The 22,566-nt window shown below is 40.7% G+C and overlaps 3 protein-coding genes across 3 annotated transcripts in view; 2 read left to right on the top strand and 1 right to left on the bottom strand.

Moving 5' to 3' along the window:
* The first annotated feature begins 561 nt into the window (after positions 1–561).
* LOC134658360 (acyl-CoA Delta(11) desaturase-like) lies at positions 562–5,117 on the top strand. The gene is made up of 4 exons (XM_063513988.1): positions 562–705; positions 1,338–1,500; positions 2,223–2,396; positions 4,656–5,117. The coding sequence occupies exons 1-4, from the start codon at positions 564–566 to the stop codon at positions 5,110–5,112; spliced, it is 936 nt and encodes a 311-aa protein (XP_063370058.1). The 5' UTR covers positions 562–563; the 3' UTR covers positions 5,113–5,117.
* Positions 5,118–5,941: 824 nt separating this feature from the next.
* LOC134658548 (carbonyl reductase [NADPH] 1-like) lies at positions 5,942–7,578 on the top strand. The gene is made up of 2 exons (XM_063514232.1): positions 5,942–6,594; positions 7,370–7,578. The coding sequence occupies exons 1-2, from the start codon at positions 5,955–5,957 to the stop codon at positions 7,576–7,578; spliced, it is 849 nt and encodes a 282-aa protein (XP_063370302.1). The 5' UTR covers positions 5,942–5,954.
* A 1,871-nt stretch (positions 7,579–9,449) lies between these two features.
* LOC134658325 (uncharacterized protein DDB_G0283357) overlaps positions 9,450–22,566 on the bottom strand; it is a 30,592-nt gene continuing 17,475 nt past the window's right edge. The window contains exons 8-18 of the mRNA XM_063513956.1: positions 21,345–21,467; positions 20,221–20,262; positions 19,807–19,876; positions 18,963–19,120; positions 16,853–17,533; positions 16,155–16,522; positions 13,875–14,011; positions 13,245–13,385; positions 11,380–11,528; positions 10,064–10,393; positions 9,450–9,764 (exon numbers count right to left, since the gene is read on the bottom strand). Of these exons, the coding sequence (XP_063370026.1) occupies positions 10,095–10,393; positions 11,380–11,528; positions 13,245–13,385; positions 13,875–14,011; positions 16,155–16,522; positions 16,853–17,533; positions 18,963–19,120; positions 19,807–19,876; positions 20,221–20,262; positions 21,345–21,467 (2,168 nt within the window). The 3' untranslated portion in view covers positions 9,450–9,764; positions 10,064–10,094. The remainder of the gene's footprint in view (positions 9,765–10,063; positions 10,394–11,379; positions 11,529–13,244; positions 13,386–13,874; positions 14,012–16,154; positions 16,523–16,852; positions 17,534–18,962; positions 19,121–19,806; positions 19,877–20,220; positions 20,263–21,344; positions 21,468–22,566) is intronic.

Below are 22,566 nucleotides of genomic sequence, written 5' to 3'. Positions count from 1 at the left end.
AAAATCCCGTTATTCTCATACGCTCCATACAATTTTTTTTTTATTAAATAATAGGTACCTAAGATACCTATAATAAATTATTTTCCCGATCAAATTAACTCCTGTCCAATTTCTTGGTCCAATGTGTATTTGCGTCTCACATTTTGCTAGTGCGAGAGTGACTACCTTAAATGGCTTAAATAAATATCTTTCAATAAAAAAATAGCACTTTAAAAATTGAGTTTCTATTGAATTGACTATTTCTATGAAAGGCGATTTTCACTTTTCAGACCACCATGCGTTGCAACTACTCATGTAAAATTCCATTAATCGGCATTTTTATCATTTTGCATCGAGCGATAGCAACACAATTACCTGAGCTTAAATAAGAGATAAAATAGATTAAAATGTTACCTCATCTAGGCTAAATTTTTATTACGCGTTTGAAGTGCACCGTATATTCAATCATGTAAAAATGTATACTCGTCTGACCAATTGTTTTTGCTTTTATATTATTTATTTATTTCACAGTAATGGCTCCAAATGTTAAAGAGACTGAAATATATAATGAAAAACTCACGAAGATGGAAGAGGTTCAGACAAAGCCGCGGGAGTACTTTATAGTGTACCCCATGGTCCTCATTATGACATACTGGCATATCGGAGCGATGTACGGACTGTACTTATTGTGTTTCAATTCTGTGAAGTGGGCTACATTATTACTCAGTAAGTATTATAATTATAATACTAATTACTAGCGACTCGCTCCGGCTACGCATGAGTTAATTAATAAAATTATACACAAACCTTCCTCAAGAATCACTCTATCGATAGGTGAAAACCGCATGAAAATCCGTTCAGTAGTTTTTGACTTTATCGCGACCAGTCTATGCTTTTCCCTTGTCTCTGATACAAACACACAAACCGACAGACGCGGCGGGGGACTTTGTTTTATAAGGTGTACTAGTGACTACACTCTCTCTACTAAGAGGTACCCCGTGGTACTAGCACGTTGGGGTGTTGTACGGATTGTATCTATTAAGCTTCAAACAAAATGATACAATATTACACGCTATAAAAAGTTTCTGCAATATTTGTATTCAAATTGCGTAAAGAAGTCGGTAAGAGTCTGCTAGTTTGCTCATTATAATGCTGTCTTAAATCGAATTTCTATATGTACAGTCACGCTCCGCGATTGTTATGCCTTTTAGGGTTTAGCAACCAGTTTAGCTAGGACCTTAAATGCCTGTTGAGGTTTGAGAATGTTGATTCTCAACAATCGCGGAGCGCGATGGTACCTAAGACTGCTACTCTTCAAAAATCACAATTGAAATTGTTTAATCTTAATTTTTTGCCAGACTTCCTATTATACGTGGCAACGTGTTGGGGCATTGGTGCCGGCACTCACCGCCTGTTCTGCCACCGCGCTTACAAAGCGAATTACCCGCTGCAGGTCTTGCTCATGCTGTTCCACACTTTCGGCTGCCAGTCTACTGTCATCAACTGGGCTAGAGACCACAGGTAATACAGTTTTCTCAATTAGTAATTTTCTGACTAACTCTTCTAATCATTTGTTTATTTGCTGACGTTACCCGGTTTGAGTGATTTATTATCTTGATACTGTGCTCATCCGCTTCCATTCAGTTCTATTTTTATAGCTGTGTCCCTACAGAAAAGAAATAGTCCCGAAAGGGCTTTATTTGGTCGAAAATTGACCCTCGTAGGCGAAATTCGAACTCTGACACCGCGTTCTACCGCTTTAGAGAGATTTTCTAGCTTTAGAAACGATAGTTCACATGCACTTATGCTAATTACGGAGAAAATGTGTTGTAATTTAAGACTTTTCGTTTGTGTAATTTGGTCTAAATAATAGAACAAAAATTTCCCCGTAATCAGTACGATGGTGCAATGTGCACTACGGTAGGTCTGCGGTAGCGGTAGGTATCGAAATATATGTGTATACACATAACACTATCAGTGTTGACGCCTAGGGCATCTACTGTGCGCCGCGCGCGCCACTCTGCGACGCAACAAGTCGCGAGTTCGTAACCTGTTTCTTTTTAAGGGGCCCACTGATTAACAGTCCGCCGGACGATATCGGCCTGTCAGTTGTTCGGAAATGTCACCTTTTGCGTTAAACTGACAGGCTGATATAGTCCGGCGGACTATTAATCAGTGGGCCCTTTAACATTCATAGCATCTGCGTATATACCTTGAACAGTGCCTTTATGTCATTTGAACAGATTACACCACAAGTACACAGACACGGATGCCGATCCATACAACTCCAAAAGGGGATTCTTTTACTCCCACATCGGCTGGTTACTGGTGAAAAAGCATCCAGAACTTATTGAGAAAGGAAAAACTATAGACTTATCGGATTTATATGAGAATCCTGTGTTGAGCTTTCAAAAGAAGTAAGTTCAAAACGTATGTTCCTATGTTGAGTATGTTAGAAACTACTTAAATGTCCCAAGTCTCGTTATTTCCTTAGGTAATGCATGGACAAGCGAGGACATATTCAATATTGATAAACAGGTTGTTAAACAAAATATATAGATCACATCGGTGAGTGTACTCACGTGATTATTATGTCGCTAAATTATTGGCAACATGTTTCACGTTACACGTGACGTGAGTGTACCTAACCCACTGACAATCCAACCTCTAGACTGAGCTTAGGCCAATTCTTTCATGAAACCGATGCTGCCAAAAATACGGGGGTGCGGGGGGACGAGGTGTGCGAATCCCGTGCCGTGATTGGTCCGTTCAAAGACACGGACCAATCACGGCACGGGATTGACTCGAAGATGGAGTAACGCTACCGTATGTATGGCAGAGGGGGTAGCGCGATTATGCTATGTCTAGAGGTTGGATTGTCTGTGACCTAACCAAAGAGAATGTTTCGGAGGGTGCTGAAATTTAACCCTTTGAGCGCCGTTGGCATGTATACAAGACAACGATAGAACGGTACACTGGCGCCGCTGTCTTGTATACAAGACACAAATTCAACCGCTCGGTAAATGTGAAAAAAATATCAATTGTAATTTTTTTACACTCTTTTTAATGTTTTAGGTCTTTGTTTAAAAAATGCATTTAAAGCAGCTATTATATGTAAATCCATTCTTTTATAATAAGGCTATCAAAAAATTTGCTCCAGTTTTCAACGTTTTTCATGTTCCTCGTCGCCGTTGTCTTGTATACAAGACAGCTAGGGATGGGAATGTTAACTCGATATGAGAATATTCAAAATAAATATCAAATCGCAAATCTCGTTTTATTTAAGCATTTGAACACTTGTTAAATGCCAATTGGTGGTAACTAGTAACTAGATTACGTAAAACGAGAGAGAGACAGGCATAACTATAGCTGAAGTTCAGGGAGCTTCTTCAGCTGTAGATAGTAGAGTCAGACAAGTAAATCTGTCCTTGTGGTCTAATTGCAGAACAAATGATTAATTTTGACATGATAGTGTAGTGGGGAGTGATACCCCTGCAGTGAGTCATTTTAAATTAAAGATGATTACAATTTTCACATGCATATTTTTAGTCACGCACACGTGTTCAAGTGTATAAAAATACCACACTGTTTTAAATCACACGTAGGAACTAGGAACAAAGGACGCGCCGCGCGCCGAGCGTGTATTATGTGACGGTTTATAACCCTTAAAATTTTCTTTGTTCACTCGAACCGAAAAACACAGGAACCAAACCGAAAAAGGACAGCTGATTATTTTTTGATAAGAAGTTAGGATGGAAAGTAAAAAAACTCCGAATTGTTAGTTGATAAGGAGTTAGGATATAAAGTAAAGCTACGTATGCTACTATTAAATTGTTTTTCAAACTATTACATTAATAAATGACTGAATAAATATTCTTGTTCTTCACTCATTGACAATTCAACCCACGTGTAATTTTCCCCAATGCAGTTCCGGTACATTTATATTATCGACACACTATGCGCGGCTCTAACGTTACGCTTATGAAGTTTACGTACCGACGAGCGCTTACGCCGTTGACCTAGAGACTATTATTACTTAATCCGCGCGGAAACAGTCCTTGTCGGTCTGCACTGCGGCCAGTCCATGCGCGCCGTTGGCATGTATAAAAGACTTCTCGTACAGCCTAGTGCAGTGATATTACGTCATGAATCGATATTGTTTAGTGGTTGTTTTTAATGATAAAGACCTTTATTTTTAACATTGTCGTGTGTAAAAAATATGTAAATTTTTGGCATTTTTGAAATAAATTAAAGTTGGGTAAGAACAAAGCCAAATTGAGAAGATTTTTACCATAAATTGTAAATATCGATATCACTATTTGCAATCCCTAAACTTTTTATTAGTTGTTTACTTAAAATTTACTCTGGCGTGTGAGTGAGCGTCTTTGCGGACTAGGTCCGGCGGCCAAAAGGTTAAAGGTTGAATATTGCGATCCTTATAAAATACAGATAGGTAGATAAGCAAGACCAGAGCAAGAGCAGCAGAGAAAGTGCGTTAGAGCCACAAAAAACAAAGAGGTTTTTAAGGAACTGCCGTTCCTCTTCATTCCAATGTTTCTCTTCTACTTCTAGTAATGTTTCTTTCTGTATATTACCATGTAGGCTAATATGCATCGCTAAGCACATTGGTGAGTGGGTGAATGGAGGTGGAACTTACAACTGATATTTTGTTTCAGATATTACGTCGCTCTCAGCCTTTTACTAGCCTTCATACTACCGTCGCTCATACCAGTGATCTTCTGGCAGGAAGCCTTGATCAACTCATATCATTTATCTCTTGCCCGTATAGTAATTGGTTCCCATTTCGTATTCTCCATCAATAGCGTTGCACACATATTCGGCAACAAACCTTATGACAAAGACATATCACCAACTACTAATGTCACGTTATCCGTACTCACTTTTGGAGAGGGCTACCATAACTACCATCATGTTTTTCCTTTCGATTATAGAACATCGGAATTTGGCAATAACTATTTGAATTTTTCAACGAAATTCATTGATTTCTGCGCGTGGATCGGATGGGCGTATGACTTGAAACATGTTTCTGATGATATTATTGAGAAGAGAGCGAAGAAAACTGGAGATGGAAGCGATTTGTGGGGGCGAGTCCAGACAAAAACTAAAGGATGATTTAATTAATAAGTACCAATAAGTGCCACTTGCACCATTCCACTAACCCTGGGTTAGCAGAGTTTACCTTGGAGTTACCATGGTTACCAATACAATTTAACACTGAGTTAACGGTTTAACCGCTTAACCTTGGGTTAGTGGGATGGTGCAAGTGGCCTTTAATGTGATTATGGTTAAATAAGTTTAAAAATATATTTTTTTAAAGTTTATACTATTTATACTAGCCATAGGCAAATACTAGCCATAAAACTGCACAAATGTGTCAAATCTAAGTAATCCAAATTCATAGTCAATACTAAATGTATATCAAAGAATAAAGAGAGCCGAGCTGGTAAAATTGGTATAAACGTATAATTTTTATATCGTAGGTGTACATAGGTGAATTGCGACTTTGGGGCCCGATTTGACTTGCGGAAGTGATGAAAGGTAACGTGGCTACCCTAGCTAGAAGTAGTTAACATAAGATATTAGATGGCGTTGTTAACTAAGTATGGTATTGTATGATGCTTACCATTATAGTGATATCTTCAGTGATTTATTCGAAACTTACATTAGAGTAAACAATCTAGTTACTATCGCTTCTCCGCTTGATAGTAGTAAAAGGTGAACATAATAATGTTAAATTGTGTAAATTAAATATTAAACAAATAGTTAAGTACTTACATTAACAAACTGTGATAAGATTTTATCAGTTTGTTTTTTATTTTATTTTAAGTTCACATATCTTCTCAGAGCGCTAAAGTGATACTGTTTCGTGTAAAGATAAAAAAGTTAGGTTATGTTCGCGTTTTCACAAACAATATTCAAATAGGTAACTTACAACTTTTTAGTAACCCGGTATCATGTCAAATAACAAAGTGGCAGTTGTGACCGGTGCAAATAAAGGCCTCGGGTTTGCTTTAGTTAAAGAATTATGCGAACAATTCCACGGTACAGTGTATTTGACTTCTAGAGACTCCACCAGAGGGCTAGAGGCGTGCAAAGTGTTAAAAGATCTCGGCCTTAAACCTGCCTACCACCAATTGGACGTAACCGATAATAACAGTGTTAAGAAATTCACTGAATACATTCAAAAGAATCATGGGAAAATAGACCTTCTTATAAACAACGCAGGAATACTTTTTCTAAAAGACTGTGTAGAACCAAAGAGTTATCAAGCAGAACAGACTTTGTTCGTGAATTTCTTTTCTTTGGTTAATTTTACTGAAGATATTCTACCGCTAATTAGCAATGGCGGAGTTATAGTGAACATTTCGAGTTCATCAGGACACTTGAGCAGGATTCCTTCTGAGGAATTGAGAAGGAAAATTAAAAGGGAGGAGTTAAGTTTGGACGAATTGAAAAAGTTGATGAATGAATATGTGGACGCAGTGAAAAAAGGAAGGGAAGAGGCTGATGGGTGGGGTAACTCCCCGTACGTCGTGTCTAAAGTAGGTGTAAACGCTTACACGTTTATGCTGCATCGCAGATTAGTTGACAGAGGTAAGCAGAAATTACGAATAATCATCAAGGTTAAAAAAATCGTATGTGTGTGGGTTACTGAGATCTTGGGTTCAAAACTAGGTCGAGCTCATTTTCATTCAACATCCAAAATAAAAAATGTTTTACAATTATGAATATTCGTTATTTTTTAGTCACGGATTTGAATTCATAACCCATTCGATTTCAAGGTAATTGATTGTTCAATACTGTCACTATGAATAGTCCAACGTAAACTAGACCTAAAATAGTTAATCATTAAGTCCATGACCGCATCCTCGGCAGCCCTGCACCTATTTTGTAATGTCAAACAATATCAAATCGAGTTCAGATTTTTAAAGATCGAATTCAGCTGCTACATTGGCTGGAAACGTCTTTCATGTTTCGTAAAATGACGATGCAATTTTTCTTATGTCCCTCGATGGACACAAGCATATCATGGCCTGATGGTATTCGGTTACCGTTGCGCATGGACCTATAACTCCTGAGCTTCCATACGCATTGCCCTGTCACACATACCCTGATATTTTGAACATAATCACAGGGCGGACACGCCATACATCAAAAATGATTTGCGTCTATATGTGTGCGCGGCACGTCTGTACACGCGTCATTGAGTTTCTGACGGAATCCTGACATGCTCTCAGTAGAGAGACTTACGCACACATTCATGTCGCGGCCAGTCGCGGGCGGGGTAATCCGAATCGGGGCGGGGCGGTGCGTGTCCGTTCTGTATGATAATACTATTACTTATTCTGTGACATAATACTTATTCCAGGGATATCCGTAAACTGCGTGCACCCAGGCTACGTGCAATCTGACATGACGCACGGGGCCGGTAACATTGCTCCCTCGGAGGCCGCTAAAGTCCCCGCAGGCCTGGCACTGCGGCCTCCGGGCAGCGGTCTCTACGTGTGGCATAACGGCAGTGTCGTGGCGTGGGATGGCAGGGACCCTAGGGAGGTTATAGATGGGAGAATACCCTAGTTTTATCATTAACCTGTCGAATCCCACGATATGACGTCACCATAAACGTTCTGGCTCATATATGAGCCGTGGGAGCTGACAGATTAAGAAACCAATCGCCTACGCCACGCCTAGTCTGTGCCAGGGATCGGATACCGGTATTTTTTGTATGGGAACGGAAACGGTATTTTTTCGTTCTTTGCTAATTACTTCATTTCTAATTGGGCAATCTAATAATACGAAGTCGTAACCTAATAAAAACACAACTGAGTGCTACATTTCTAGTATAAAATAATTCGAAAAGTATGGTTATTTCTATGTTTTTGCAAAAAACCGGTTCCGATCCCTGGTCTGTGCCGACTCTGTGGCTATGAGTAAGCCCATTTATAATTTAAAAAAAAATCATATTGTCTCAGGTCTTGAAAATAAAATTTCTTAATATAATGCTTTTGTTGTAATAAGAAGTATTTTTATTTGCTCCAATCACGGTGCCGGTGTAAACTAGTGTACAAATCGTCAGGTGGCAAGCAAAACTCACTAATTACTAAAAAAAATAAAACTATAATCAACCTTGTTTTAGTACTAATATGGTTCACTATGGCTATGAACTTGTGGTGGTAATTAGTGAGTTTTGCTTGTCACCTGACGAAATGTAGTGCATAATTTGTTTTCCATCGTATTTTCACGGAAATTTTCTTATTTGTCATGTTACTTCAATCAACCTCAGTACTTTTTGTACCGAGACTGTACGTTTTCGTTAAAATACGAAGGAAAATAATTATGCACTCGTACATCTATACCTTGGTCTAGGATGTCATGGATAGGTACCTATCTACCTATTACACATTTCATTCTCTACCTTATCGTTATGATCATAACGTCTAGAATTCTAGATACAATGTAGCATAATGGTAGTCTAAGCTAACTTTGCACAAACTTGGAACAGGACAAAATGAGCAAGTCTCATTATAAACCTCATAATTTCATAGAAATATGGCATTAATAATGCTATAACTACAGTCGTTGCAAATGCCATACAGACAGGCGTACAGGGTTACCTTCGTTAGCTTGATTCGACTCTGGTGCCGTGGATGACAGATCCCAAGGAGATCCCAATAGATGGAAGAGTATCCAATACTTGTGTAATTTTGAAATTTAAGCAAACATTTGGAAGAAAAAACCGCAAAGCGTAGTTCGCTATAATATATAGTTCAGTTATCAAATAGACAGACCATATACTTACTTTACTCTTTGCACCAGACCCCTTAATGGCTCAACGTACAGCCCTAGTAGCACGGTCGCATTTTTATCGTTTATGACCATGCCTGTCACGTTCTAACAAGTATGTAAGTGCGAAAGTGACGGGCGTAATGATAGTCGATAAAAATGGAACCGTGCTAAGCCCGCAGGATTCAGGTACTGCAAGTTTGTTCATCGCTTTTCGCCGCCGTTGGTACAGTTTCTGATAGTTTCACGTCAATGTCCTACTGATATGATAGGCTACATTGAGTCTTAGAAGATTATAATTATGGTGTGTATTGTGGATGACCATTATTTGTGTTCTTTTACGAGCAATGACAACACATTTGTAATATAAAAAGGTTTAATTAGCTTTTTTTTTATTCACATCCCAGGTTTCCATTTTACGGCTATTTAGACCAAGATAACTCTGCAATGATTTTGATAGCCTACCTACACTGTGCAAGTGTTATTTAAACGCCATTATTTAATAGTAGTTTGACGGAAAAAAACCTTTGACAGTCTGGGCTATCAAAATCGTCGCAGAGTTATCTTGGTCTAACTCTACCGTTAAACTTTTTCATTGCTCGTAAGAGTTTCGGCAATTGTAAAATGTGTATTCTAGTGAAAGGTGTAATCATTAAAAGAATTAATGAATTCTCGTTCGTTTTAATGTTATTCTCATGGAGTATGGCTCAATAAGGTACAAATGGAACAGGGAGTAATCTGCATTTCATTTTAATATAGAAAATATAATCTGTGATAACAGGGATACGATTTCAGTAAATATATAGCATATAACGAATAAACGTATCGGGCTTAAAAAATATGATAAAATAAAACGGGGAAAGAAAAACCGTCATCAAATAAAACAAATATGTTAATTTATTTTACAAATTCCTTCGTTATCATATTTCTCTCGTTAAAATATCCTCTCTTAATACAAAGATTTATCGTTCACATCACCATAGAGAAATATAACAAGACAAGAGTGCTCACTCCATATATCAGTTAGACTATTAATTTCAGTGTCTACATCTAGCATCGAGTAGCGGAACTATCAGTACTGCTACTTGACAATAGATGTAGCACCGACCGGAAAGTCTTATGCTGTTGAGATAAGACTTTCCGGTCGGTGCTACATCTATTGTCAAGTAGCAGTACTGATAGTTCCGCTACTCGATGCTAGATGCTAATAGTCTTTTTGGTACTAAAAGTGATGTATGGAGTGAGCAATCTATGTATTTTTTTCTCTATGACATCACCAACGGAAAGGGAATAATATAGAAAATCGCACGTTACTTGGCGTCGATGCACTCGGCGGGGTGCTGCGCGGGCTTGGCGGGGGAGAAGCCGGGCGGGAGGGGGATGGTGCCGAGCGGCGGCGCGGCGAAGCTGCCCCAGCCGAGCTTGCCCCAGCCGGGGGGCAGCTTGGTCTGCGGGGCGACCGCGAGCGAGTTGAAGCGCGCCCACAGCTCGTGCTGCTGGCTGCTGAGCGCGGCGTGCGGCGGCGGCTTGCCGAAGTTCACCGACGTCGACATGATGGCGGGGTCCATCTGCGTCCAGTCCGAGTATGCCGCGCTGGTGTTGTTGTAACCTGGGACAAAGATGAAGCGGTTATAGTACGGTTATAGAACGCTTGAAACTAGATTCCCACAGCTGGGCTTTGGGCCTCGCTTTAAATTACTGAGACACTGAAATTAATTCATATAATTTTTTAAATGTTTTATATTCAATATTTTAATTAAAAAAACAACGGGTTGCACTCCGGGAGTGCCGGCAGAAGTGAAAACTCAATGACATTGTAACAGTTTTTCGATCAGTTCACTTGTCCGCCTTACGTCTTACGAAACTTACGGTCACGTGACCTGTCGCGAGTTTATCATTTTTTCCCCATCACAAAAAGTGCACAGCGCCACTAAGAAGTTTTCACTTCAAAAAAAAGATTGAGGGAGGAGTGCCTTTTCAAAAGGGCTTATTTTTCTATGCTTTCATAGAGAAAGAAATAAGGATAGACCCTTTTAAAAGAAACTCCTCAATAGGGATGATGACACTAGTTGAATTTTATAACAAAATCTAGTAAAATAGATAGCAAACGACCAATTTAGCACAATAATGTGGATATTAAAATAAAATATTGAAAAATTACAAAAATACAGGACCTGAAAGTTTCAAAATTTAAGTTTTTTTTAACTTCCAAAAACGATAAAAGTAAGGGTACCATTCGATTCCTTACATTTCATGCAATAAAATATTGTATAGCAACTATATACATAAACGCAATATTTCACCGACAGAAACGCAATTTTCTTGTTTTGTCCATACTACAACGTGGGCGATGACGTCACGGCCCTTGGCCGTTTTGTATAGGGCGTTTCGCGAGTGAAGTGCGACTGTCGGCCTTTGACTACAATTTCTGACTTTTGTGTTACTTTAATGCAATGGGTCCCATATAGACATTTGACCTTAAAAACAAACCCGATCGATTGATACCATAAAAAAAAACTAGTCATGTAGCCTATTCTTCTGTTCGGTTGCGGTAATACAAGTTTCCGGAGAATAGTATCAGGTGAATGATCATACCATTCATACCTGCATGCATGGGATGCTGGGGCTGCTGGTGCTGTTGCTGATGCTGATGCTGGTGCTGGTGCTGGTGCTGGTGCTGGTGGGCGGGCAGCGCGAAGCCGGGCGGCGGCAGGCGCGAGCGCCGGACCAGCTCCATGTTGTCGCTGCAACAAACACATTATCACAGAATAAATAATAGTACTAAGTACAGAAGACTCACTCTCTAACAAAACGCGTCTGTTACGATCAGCACAGATATGGCCGCTAGGTGGCGACAGCGCCACGCGCGGCTTATGGCTTTCCCCAAAATTGGGGCCGAACGGATGTACTTTTAGCTACATGTAGCAAAGCGACGAAATCGCGGAGTGAGACACGCCTGACATTATTAGATTATTAGATTGGTCAATGCTTGTCATCCAACCTCTGGGTCTCGCTCGACCTTATCGGGAGTCACGAAGCGTCAGTCACTAATAAGTTTTTGACAAAAGTCATATCCAGAGATTTGGACATTGATGTATTTAACAGTTCCATTCCTTCTGTGAAGCGAAAATTAGCGAATTTATTTTTTGACCCACTTTGATCCTGATTGTTTTGTTTTCACAAGTAACAGGTTTGCGATTTGTCCGAGTGCTTTAGTATTTACGTATCCTTTATTTATACTGTTGATACGAGCTTATTCCACCGTCCCCATTCTACCATCGGACTTTTAGACGCACGGCCGGTTTCCATCCTTACTTGGTAGATATTCCACGAATCCGCACGAAGCGCTTTGCTTCCTCTTTCCTTATGCGCATTGCCAAGGAATGGAATTCCTTGCCGGCGTCTATATTTCCGAGCTCATATAACCCCGCAACCTTCAAATCAAGGGTGAACAGGAACCTTCTGGGCAGGCTCGCTCCATCGTAGGCCACGTCTTCGCCTCGGCTAGTCTGTGGCATTGTTCCCTCTGCTCACGACCCATATACTAAACTCACCCGCTTGTGTTCTGCATCATCTCGGCCAGGGCCTTCTGCGTCTCCTTGAAGGGGTCGAAGTCGACATCGCCGTCGCTGTCCGCACGCGGGGCCTCGCTGCCCATCTGTATGTTGTTCCCTCTGCTCACGACCCACATACTAAACTCACCCGCTTGTGTTCTGCATCATCTCGGCCAGGGCCTTCTGCGTCTACTTGAAGGGGTCGAAGTCGAGATCGTCGTCGCCGTCGCCGGCCGCACGCGGGGCCTCGTGCCCATCTGTATGTTGTTCCCTCTGCTCACGACCCACATACTAAACTCACCCACTTGTGTTCTGCATCATCTCGGCCAGGGCCTTCTGCGTCTACTTGAAGGGGTCGAAGTCGAGGTTGCCGTCGCCGGCCGCACGCGGGGCCTCGCTGCCCATCTGTATGTTGTTCCCTCTGCTCACGACCCACATACTAAACTCACCCGCTTGTGTTCTGCATCATCTCGGCCAGGGCCCTCTGCGTCTACTTAAAGGGGTCGAAGTCGAGGTCGTCCGCTGTCCGCACGCGGGGCCTCGCTGCCCATCTGCATGTTGTTCCCTCTGCTCACGACCCACATACTAAACTCACCCGCTTGTGTTCTGCATCATCTCGGCCAGGGCCCTCTGCGTCTCCTTGAAGGGGTCGAAGTCGAGGTCGTCGTCTCCGGCCGCACGCGGGGCCTCGTTGCCCATCTGTATATTGTTCCCTCTGGTCACGACCCCTATACTAAACTCACCCGCTTGTGTTCTGCATCATCTCCGTCTCCATCATCTCGGCCAGGGCTTTCTGCGTCTCCTTGAAGGGGTCGAAGTCGAGGTCGCCGTCTCCGGCCGCACGCGGGGCCTCGTTGCCCGTCTGTATGTTGTTCCCCCTGGTCACGACCCATATACTAAACTCACCCGCTTGTGTTCTGCATCATCTCCGTCTCCATCATCTCGGCCAGGGCCTTCTGCGTCTCCTTGAAGGGGTCGAAGTCGAGGTCGTCGTCGCCGTCGCCGGCCGCGCGCGGGGCCTCGCTGCCCATCCTGATATTGTTCATCCTGATAACGAGAAATATACGAAGTTAAATAAATATAGCTTAGAAAATCATTGGGGCAGATATGTCCTTGGGAATACAGCCAGTATTCCCATTTGTCCCAGCCCCACTTGACCTCCGCCATACATGAGGCGTATAATTGATGTAAATGCACGTATTCCCATCTGTGCCCTGCGGGGATAGTCTATTTTTGGATTCGATAAGAAGCCATATGCCATAATAAATTTAAGATCCTTTCGAACCTTTAGATTTTGACGTAATCAGGCCACTGGTGAAGAAGTTCAAAATGGCGGCCATTACTTTCAATTTCCACTAGATATTTAGCTGACCAGCGGCCAGGACAGTTATAGTTTGTCAAAGGACTGTCTCATTTCAAACATAGACAGAAACAATCATACTATCTTTGTCTTACACTAGTGCTAGCACCCAAAAGAAAACGATGAGTATAGTTTTTTTTGTTCTTATTTACTGACAAAGGTTGGTCTAACTGTACCTCTGCTTGTGTTCGTGCTCGAGCGCCATCTGTCGGGGGTGGTCGGGAGCGCGGGCGAGCAGCAGCCGCATCTGCTGCGCCTTGTGGAAGTCCGTGAAGAACTTGTCCATATTCTCCGCCAGGTAGCGCCCTTCACTCTGTTAAAAAACAAAGGTTTTAGAGTCCTGAAGTCGAATAGCTGTCTCACAGACAAGACATCCTCTAAACTGAGCATAGTAACGCTACCCCCTCTGCCACTTATACGGTAGTTTTACTCCATCTTCGAGTCAATCCCGTGCCGTGATTGGTCCGTGTCTTTGAACGGACCAATCACGGCACGGGACTCGCTCACCTCGTCCCCCGCACCCCCGTATTTTTGGCAGCATCGGTTTCATGAAATAATTGCTCTATACTCCGTCTAGAGGATTCCTAGTCCATGAGCTGTCTCAATGAATTATGCGACTTTGAGTACGGTCAGCTGCAGAAAAATGTACCCTCTACATAGAAACTTCTATGCAGCTGACTGTACAAACGGAGTAAACAGTCGAGCGTAATGCACGTTGGCGCTTGCCGCTACGCTTCCCGCTCCGCTGGACACTCGTACTCAGCCTGTACGAAGGCCGCAAAAATATCTGACACGATCTAATTTGTAGAGCCTTAAAGCGTGTCACATATTTTTGTGGCCTTCGAAGAGTAACATATATCGTCAGGTCATACCAAAACTCACTAATTACTAAAAAAATATTAAACAAAAATCCACCTTATTTTAAGGCTTCGTCACAAAGGCGCGTTTTCCGGGCGTAGCGGGAGCGTTTTATATGTAAAAGCGGCGCGCCCCGCTCACGCGCCGCCCGGAAAACGCGCCTGTGTGACGAAGCCTTTAGAAATAACATGGTTCACTATGGCTATGAACTTGTGGAGGTACTTAGTGACTTTTGCTTGTCACCTGACGATATTATTGCAGGTGACTGTACATTGAAGCCGCTATCCGACCGATATATGGGGCATTATCTATGAAAAGGGACCTTATTGTCGATGGCGCTTACTTATTTATATCGGAGCATTGTTAATAATGGCGTAACCACCATCGACAATAAGGTCCCTTTTCATAGATAACGTCACATATGATTAGAGAGAATGGCGTGTGAACTGTCATGTCAGCAATCAACGACTAAAATACGCATTTATTTCTCGATACCACTCCTACATTTGTTTGCGCGAGAGAATACAGTCAATCGCTTCGCGCTCTCGCTGCTAATCGAACCAAGATGGACAGATAAAATATTATTAAAAAAAGCGGCCAAGTGCGAGTCGGACTCGCCCATGAAGGGTTCCGTATTTAGGCGATTTATGACGTATAAAAAAAAAACTACTTACTAGATCTCGTTCAAACCAATTTTCGGTGGAAGTTTACATGGTAATGTACATCATATATTTTTTTTAGTTTTCTCTTTCTCTTATTTTAGAAGTTACAGGGGGGGGGGGACACACATTTTACCACTTTGGAAGTGTCTCTCGCGCAAACTATTCAGTTTAGAAAAAAATGATATTAGAAACCTCAATATCATTTTTGAAGACCTATCCATAGATACCCCACACGTATGGGTTTGATGAAAAAAAAATTTTTGAGTATGGGGTATGGGGAACTCCAAAAATTTATTGTTTTTTTTTTCTATTTTTGTGTCAAAATCTTAATGCGGTTCACAGAATACATCTACTTACCAAGTTTCAACAGTATAGTTCTTATAGTTTCGGAGAAAAGTGGCTGTGACATACGGACGGACAGACAGACGGACAGACAGACGGACAGACAGACAGACAGACATGACGAATCTATAAGGGTTCCGTTTTTTGCCATTTGGCTACGGAACCCTAAAAACCGGCCAAGTGCGAGTCGGACTCGCGCACGGAGGGTTCCGGACCATCAACAAAAAATAGAGCAAATCAAGCAAAAAAACGGTCACCCATCCAAGTACTGACCCCGCCCGACGTTGCTTAACTTCGGTCAAAAATCACGTTTGTTGTATGGGAGCCCCACTTAAATCTTTATTTTATTGTTTTTAGTATTTGTTGTTATAGCGGCAACAGAAATACATCATCTGTGAAAATTTCAACTGTCTAGCTATCACGGTTTGTGAGATACAGCCTGGTGACAGACGGACGGACGGACGGACGGACAGCGGAGTCTTAGTAATAGGGTCCCGTTTTTACCCTTTGGGTACGGAACCCTAATATACATACCTATACATGTATGTATGTATGGGTATGTATATAATAAAATTACATAAAAACAACACTCACCGAAGACTGCGGAGCTTCAAAACCGTTGGGCACGGGGCCCGCATGTGGATTGTGCATTACATAGTGCATGTTATTCTGCAAGCTGTTCTGCAAGCTATTCTGCATACTGTTCTGTAGGCTATTCTGCATGTTCTGAAGGCTATTCTGCATGCTGCTCTGAAGATTATTCTGCATGTTTTGAAGGCTATTCTGCATGGTGTTTTGCATACTGTTCTGGAGGCTATTATGCATACTGTTTTGCATGGTATTCTGCATATTGTTTTGCATGGAATTTTGCATGTTATTCTGCATGTTGTTTTGAAGTGGCGATGCGTGTTCGACGCGCATGCCGAATGGAAGCATATTGGGATTTGGATGGTAATTAGCACCTGAAATAAAATGACTGCTTAAAAACCAGACTAATAACATGATTTGCTTAGATTCAAATGTAAGAGACATGCTGCCAGACCAAATGACATGCTATATGGTCAAAATTAATTAGTACATACTTTGACTAAAACAGCATAACTTTCAATGGAGTTGGCAACTGACAAAGGTTAAAAAAGGTTAGATAGCGCCACCGTTTTTGTTCTATGAGATTTGGCTTGATGATGATATTAATTAAGCATCCAAGCCATAAAATGTTTAGAGAAGGCCTAGAAAATTTCCTGTAACATTACATAATATTTATAAGTCAGTTTTTAAAACATCTGTCTTACCTAATAATTCACTATTGGAGTCGAGGCCTATATTCCCCTGCATATAATGCTTGGGCTCCATATGTTGTCTCGCTAGCATCTCATTCTGTCGCATCAGCATCTCGCTCCGGCTGCGTTCCCTCAACAGCAATTCCTTTTCCATCAGACCTTGGCTAATTTGACTATGCCTATCATTACCTATATAACTCATAGTATCTCTGTCTATAAGTCCATATCCGTTTAGGTGACTCTTCATTGGGTTTATCATATGATTATCAACTAAGCCGGCTAGCATTTCCCTCTGTTTATGCAGCATAATTTCATTATTGACATCGTTTAGTAGATTGTGTGTGTCGTCTTCTAGTAAGCTGTGGTTGCTGTTGTGGAGTAGATCGTGGTTTTCTAAAAGGCTGTGTCTGTCTGATTCTAGCTCGTCTAAGTCGTTATTGAGATAGTTTTGTGTGTCGTTCTCGAATACGGAGCTCTGTGTGATGCTTGGTTTAGGTTCTGGTTCGCTTTCTTGAACTTGAATGCTGTGTTTTTTGTTTTTCGCTTCGGATTTGCTCTTCTTGGGTTGGCCGTTTGTGCTGTCTTTGTGGGTCCGGTTCGTTTTGGAGTCGCTGTGGTCTTTGCTTCTCGTTTGAGCGGGCTGCATTTGTGTGGGACTGGAAGATTCTGATGTGCCGTTTTCTTGTGACTTTACTGAAATTTGACGGTTAATATTAGCATGTGCCGTTATGGCGAATTTTGCCTTAACCCTAAAGTTGGCAAATAAAAAATAAATCGACCATTGTAGCTTCGAGAACATAATTTTTTTTACAAAAATTTGCTATACATTGTACTATACTCCGTTTCTTTTATCAAGATTAGAACTTTTATAACCTCAAAAGTGACTTTTTCTTCAGAAATGCTAGAGTTCCTATGACATCTAATATTGCGGTACAATAATAATATGTAAACGACACAATAATTCAGTACGTACTCGTACTAACTCAGATTTAATTTTGAAGGAAAAAATTTAGCACTACTTTTGAGGTTATAAAATTTCTAATCTGAAAAAGAAAACGGGTTACTTATATGCCAAGTTTAGGGTGCAGCAACATAAATAGTTTTAGAAATAGTTTAATTAATTACTTCGGGCAATTCCCGTTTTCTCAATAGAATTTACAGTTTTTCTTCGTATTTGTATTTTAATTGTATTTCTTACAGCCTTACCTGCAACAAATTACCCCTTTCACTATAAGTATAAAAGAAAAAGTCCTAAGCACGAAATAATAACGAAATAATTTCCATTTATTATGATTTTTTTTTCTATGTATATTGTATTTATTTACCAAAGTATGGCATCATCTTATAATCGTCAACCTTTTTGAATCTAATCCACAGTCTTAGAGAGGACCTCAGAGGTGGAGAGTGTGGTTAGTTGAAGAAGTGGGGTGAGATGGGGAAGAGTGGGGACTAGGAGTGGTTGGGTGAAAGAGACCAATAATAAGGCTAGTTGGACATTGGTCGGTTGTCATCAACGCATTTAGATCGCGAACTCTGACTTTAAGAGCCACCCCACACTAGCGACTTTTGAGCGTCGGCGTCTAGTCACCGCTATGGAAAATGGCGTCGCTGCGTAGTTACACCAACCTTGTGTCGAGCAACAGCCATAGAGATGACTAGACGCCGACGCTATACTTCGTTTTTTTAGCATTAGAAATTTGGTAAACAATCTTGATGTGTCTTTTAATTGAAAAACACATTTTAAAAATAAGTTACGGTAAATATGTAACAATTATGAATCTAATACGATCTTGTATAGTCTTCTGCTTTCATAAGTAATAGTTATTGATTTTTAAAATGTGTTTTTCAATTAAAAGACACATCAAGATTGTTTACTAAATTTCTAATGCTAAAAAAAACGAAGTATAGTGCGGGGTGGCCCCAACCTCCTAAGACCCAACGTCCTACCTATAGTACCTGGTCTATTCAGTTCGATGTAATTTATACCATGTTCAATTGCAACAGAGTCGCTTTTGCTTTGTTTCGGTTCATTTTGCAAACAACGCATAATCAACTCTATTTCCTACGTTTCAGGTTCAAATTTCAGTGCTAATAACCCCTGGTTCCAATAACCCCGACTCACCCTGAGCTTGTGGTTTGGGACTGGACTGTTTGCCGACGGGGCTGTCTGAAGGCGGGGATGAACCGAGACTGGGCCACGCCTCCTTGCCGTTTCCATTCACCCCGTTACTATTGCTCGCTTCTATAACATTGCTACCGTTTACCGATTCTTTCTTTGATCTGAAAGTAGACAACATGTGTTAAATTTGACTCTGAAAAGTGATGATTTTATTAATTTATCGACAAGACATCTCATAACTTCCTACCGCACGATATCGTGTGGGCAGTAAAGTTACTTCTGCCTCTTTCTGTCGCAATTTTATATGTAAAGTGCAGGGGGCAATTTAGACTGATATTTAACTATTCCAAATATCTTCCATGTTAATTTTAATTTTAATTTTTAACAAGCAGAAACGTCTGCGAACGATGCTATTAAGCTTAGAATAAATTTAAAAGTGGAAAAACTACTGTCTTGGGTGAGACTTGACTTATCTTCCATGTTTTACATTATTAACTAGAGTGCCATATATGTCCAGGGGCCCATTTCTCGAACGGTATTTGTCTAATATTATTAGCGTGTTGCCATGGTAACACATACAACTTGACAGTTCGTGGACTAATAATAATAGTATAATACCGTTCGAGAAATAGGCCCCAGCCTAGCGAAAAAGATGTGTTGTATGTGTTGTGTGTGACTCTATACAAGTGCGAAAAGTAGGAAATTCGCAACGAGTGGCGATAAATTAAAACACGACCGAAGGGAGTTGGCAATTACCTATTCGCACGTGTATTGTATATTTTGGAGTATTTTGAAGTTTTGTAGAAAGAAGTAGTGTATAATAAAAGTAAATTCAGACAATACTCACTTAGACGAACTGACAACGTTTATATTTGACGATGTGACCACAGTTGTTGGTATAAAGTTCGACGGATTACCTGCGGATAACATTTTATTTGTTAAAACACTTTATTTTTAATAAATCACAACATAGTATAAAACAAAGTCGCTTCCCGCTGTCTGTCTGTCTGTATGTATGTTTAAAACTACGCAACGGATTTTGATGCGGTTTTTTTAATAGATACGAGTGATTCAAGAGGAAGGTTTATGTATACTTTGTTAAGCCGTGCGAAGCCGGGGCGGGTCGCTAGTTAAGAATAAATTTGTAATAAATCTAGCAAGCAATGTTTGTGTAAAATAGTATAAAGTTTTTTGTATTTAAAAACTGAAATTAAAGACAATGTAACAACATGAAATGATAATAAAATTATTCGGTTCTTACCTTCTTTCGAACTACTCTTTTCTGCATTCGTACTAGAGCTACCTATGGAAAAAAGAAGACAGTAATGTAGTATAATTCGCTCTAGTATAGATTTGTTATGTTTTTGAGATTAGATAATATCAGCAACCATCTTGCCCCAATCGAATGAAAGCCATTGGAAAACCCATTCAATAGGGAATATTACGCGAAACTCTGCGTAGGGGGCGCCACTACCACAATCCGTAACAATCTAAGGGGCTACCGCGAAACAATAGAATCGAAAACCATATACATAAGGATGGCGATAGGTAGTCCTATTTTGGACAAAACAGTTTGGCTTTATAGAATTATTAATGTTCTTAGTATTTTCGCCGAAAAATAGGGAATATTACGCGAAACTCTGCGTAGGGGGCGCCACTCCCACAATCAGTCACAATCTAAGGGTTTACCGCAAACGAGAGAGTCGAAATTTTGTTATCTAACCCCTCTATCACTCTTGCATATTCGGGTGATAAAGAGGCAGATAGCGCAGTTTCGATTTCGCGTTTCCCGGTAGGCCCTTTGTAAATGAATTGAATGTCATATTTTATTGTCTGTGAAAACTTGTCAAAATACAGTTTAAGGCACAGTCAGTAAGTTTACAGTAAGTTTACGAAAGGCTCTAGTGCTGCACTCTAGCGGCAAAACATTGTAGTAATACTCCCTATTGTATCGTACGAAGGCACGTAATCACGCATGGTGTCCTACACGCACGCATCAGTTTTTTCTTATAGCTACACGCGTCCAAATGCTACGTTAGTGTAAGGCCTGAGTGGACGCTCGCGTTGGGCGTGCAGCGGGGCGGGGCGTGCGGCGTGCATGTTAAACAAATGCGCACGTATAGGAGCGGCCTTAGTGCACGCTGCTCACGTCACGCGTGAGCCCACAGCCACGCTGCACGGCCCGCCGAACGCTCCGCTCCGAGCGTCCACTCAGGCCTTACACTAAGGCCCACTTGCACCATTCCACTAACCCGAGGTTAATCGGTTAAACTGTTAACTCAGTGTCAAATTGTACCGGTAAACATGGTAAGTCCAGGTTTAAACGGGTAACCCCGGGTTAGTAGAATGGTGCAAGTGGCGCTAAGAAGATTGTCCTAGTCGAACCTGCGCTATGCTTGTCTTCCGGCTTGTTTCCTAGCTGGAGCAGCTGGTTGTGCAGCTTGCGTTCATACACCTGATGCAGACCAGCATGCATCTCCTCCTTAGTGAACGACGCCTTAGGATCACCTGGAAATTATACGCATATTTAATAGGCTACATGACTATTTTCATTTATGGTATCAATCGATCGGGTTTGTTTTTAGGATCAAATGTCTATATGGGACCCATTGCATTAAAGTAACACAAAAGTCAGAAATTGTAGTCAAAGGCCGACAGTCGCACTTCACTCGCGAAACGCCCTTAACAAAACTATAAGTGGACGTGACGTCAAGGTCTCTGAGAGCCCATCTTGTCGTATGGACAAAACAAGAAAATTGCGTTTTTGTCGGTGAAATATTGCGTTTTTGTCGGTGAAATATTGCGTTTATGTATATAGTTGCTATAAAATATTTTTTTGGATAAAATGTAAGGAATCGAATGGTACCCTAATCATTTTTGGAAGTTAAAAAAAACTTATATTTTGAAACTTTCAGGTCCTGTATTTTTGTAACATTTCCATATTATTTTATTTTAATATCCACATTTTTGTGATAAAATGCTCGTTTGCTATATATTTTACTATATTTTGTTATAAAATTCAACATGTGTCATCATCCCTATTATAATTATATTCATTATTACTGACAAGCTTGGTTGTCTAGAACTAACACCCGTACATTAACTTACCACCCCTTTATCTGACCTAGATTATATTGTACGTACAGTCAACAAAATTATTAGCTTAGCACTATACACGGCAGTGTATAGTGAATTCTTGAGATTCTGTAAGGCGATGGATGCTAGGTGCTCAACTGTTCCAATGTAATTTGTCTGTGCTAGTGTAATGTGCTATTATTGTTGTTAGAAGTATTGTTATTGCTGTTAAATTAAGTTTTGTGACGCATTGGTTTAACTGTAAAGTCACGTAATCAATAATTTAATTCCCACAAAAATATGACGCCCATAGCGCCATCTACTCGTAGTTCGCCTGGAAAAGTCGGCGGCATGTTTTTTTCCACGATACCACCTTACTGGATACATCTTGGTCACTGACGTGGTTTCAATAAATAGTTTAATAGATTGATATGTGTACATGATACACGCTGCAAAAGTATGTTTTGAGGTGAATTGAACTGCGAATAATTACGCAGGCTCCGTGTATAATTACGTAAAACAGGTTTGGCTT

The sequence above is a fragment of the Cydia amplana genome, chromosome 22, assembly GCF_948474715.1.
Source record: "Cydia amplana chromosome 22, ilCydAmpl1.1, whole genome shotgun sequence".
NCBI classification, from domain to species: Eukaryota; Metazoa; Arthropoda; class Insecta; order Lepidoptera; family Tortricidae; genus Cydia; species Cydia amplana.
This window is presented reverse-complemented; position numbering and strand designations above follow the sequence as displayed.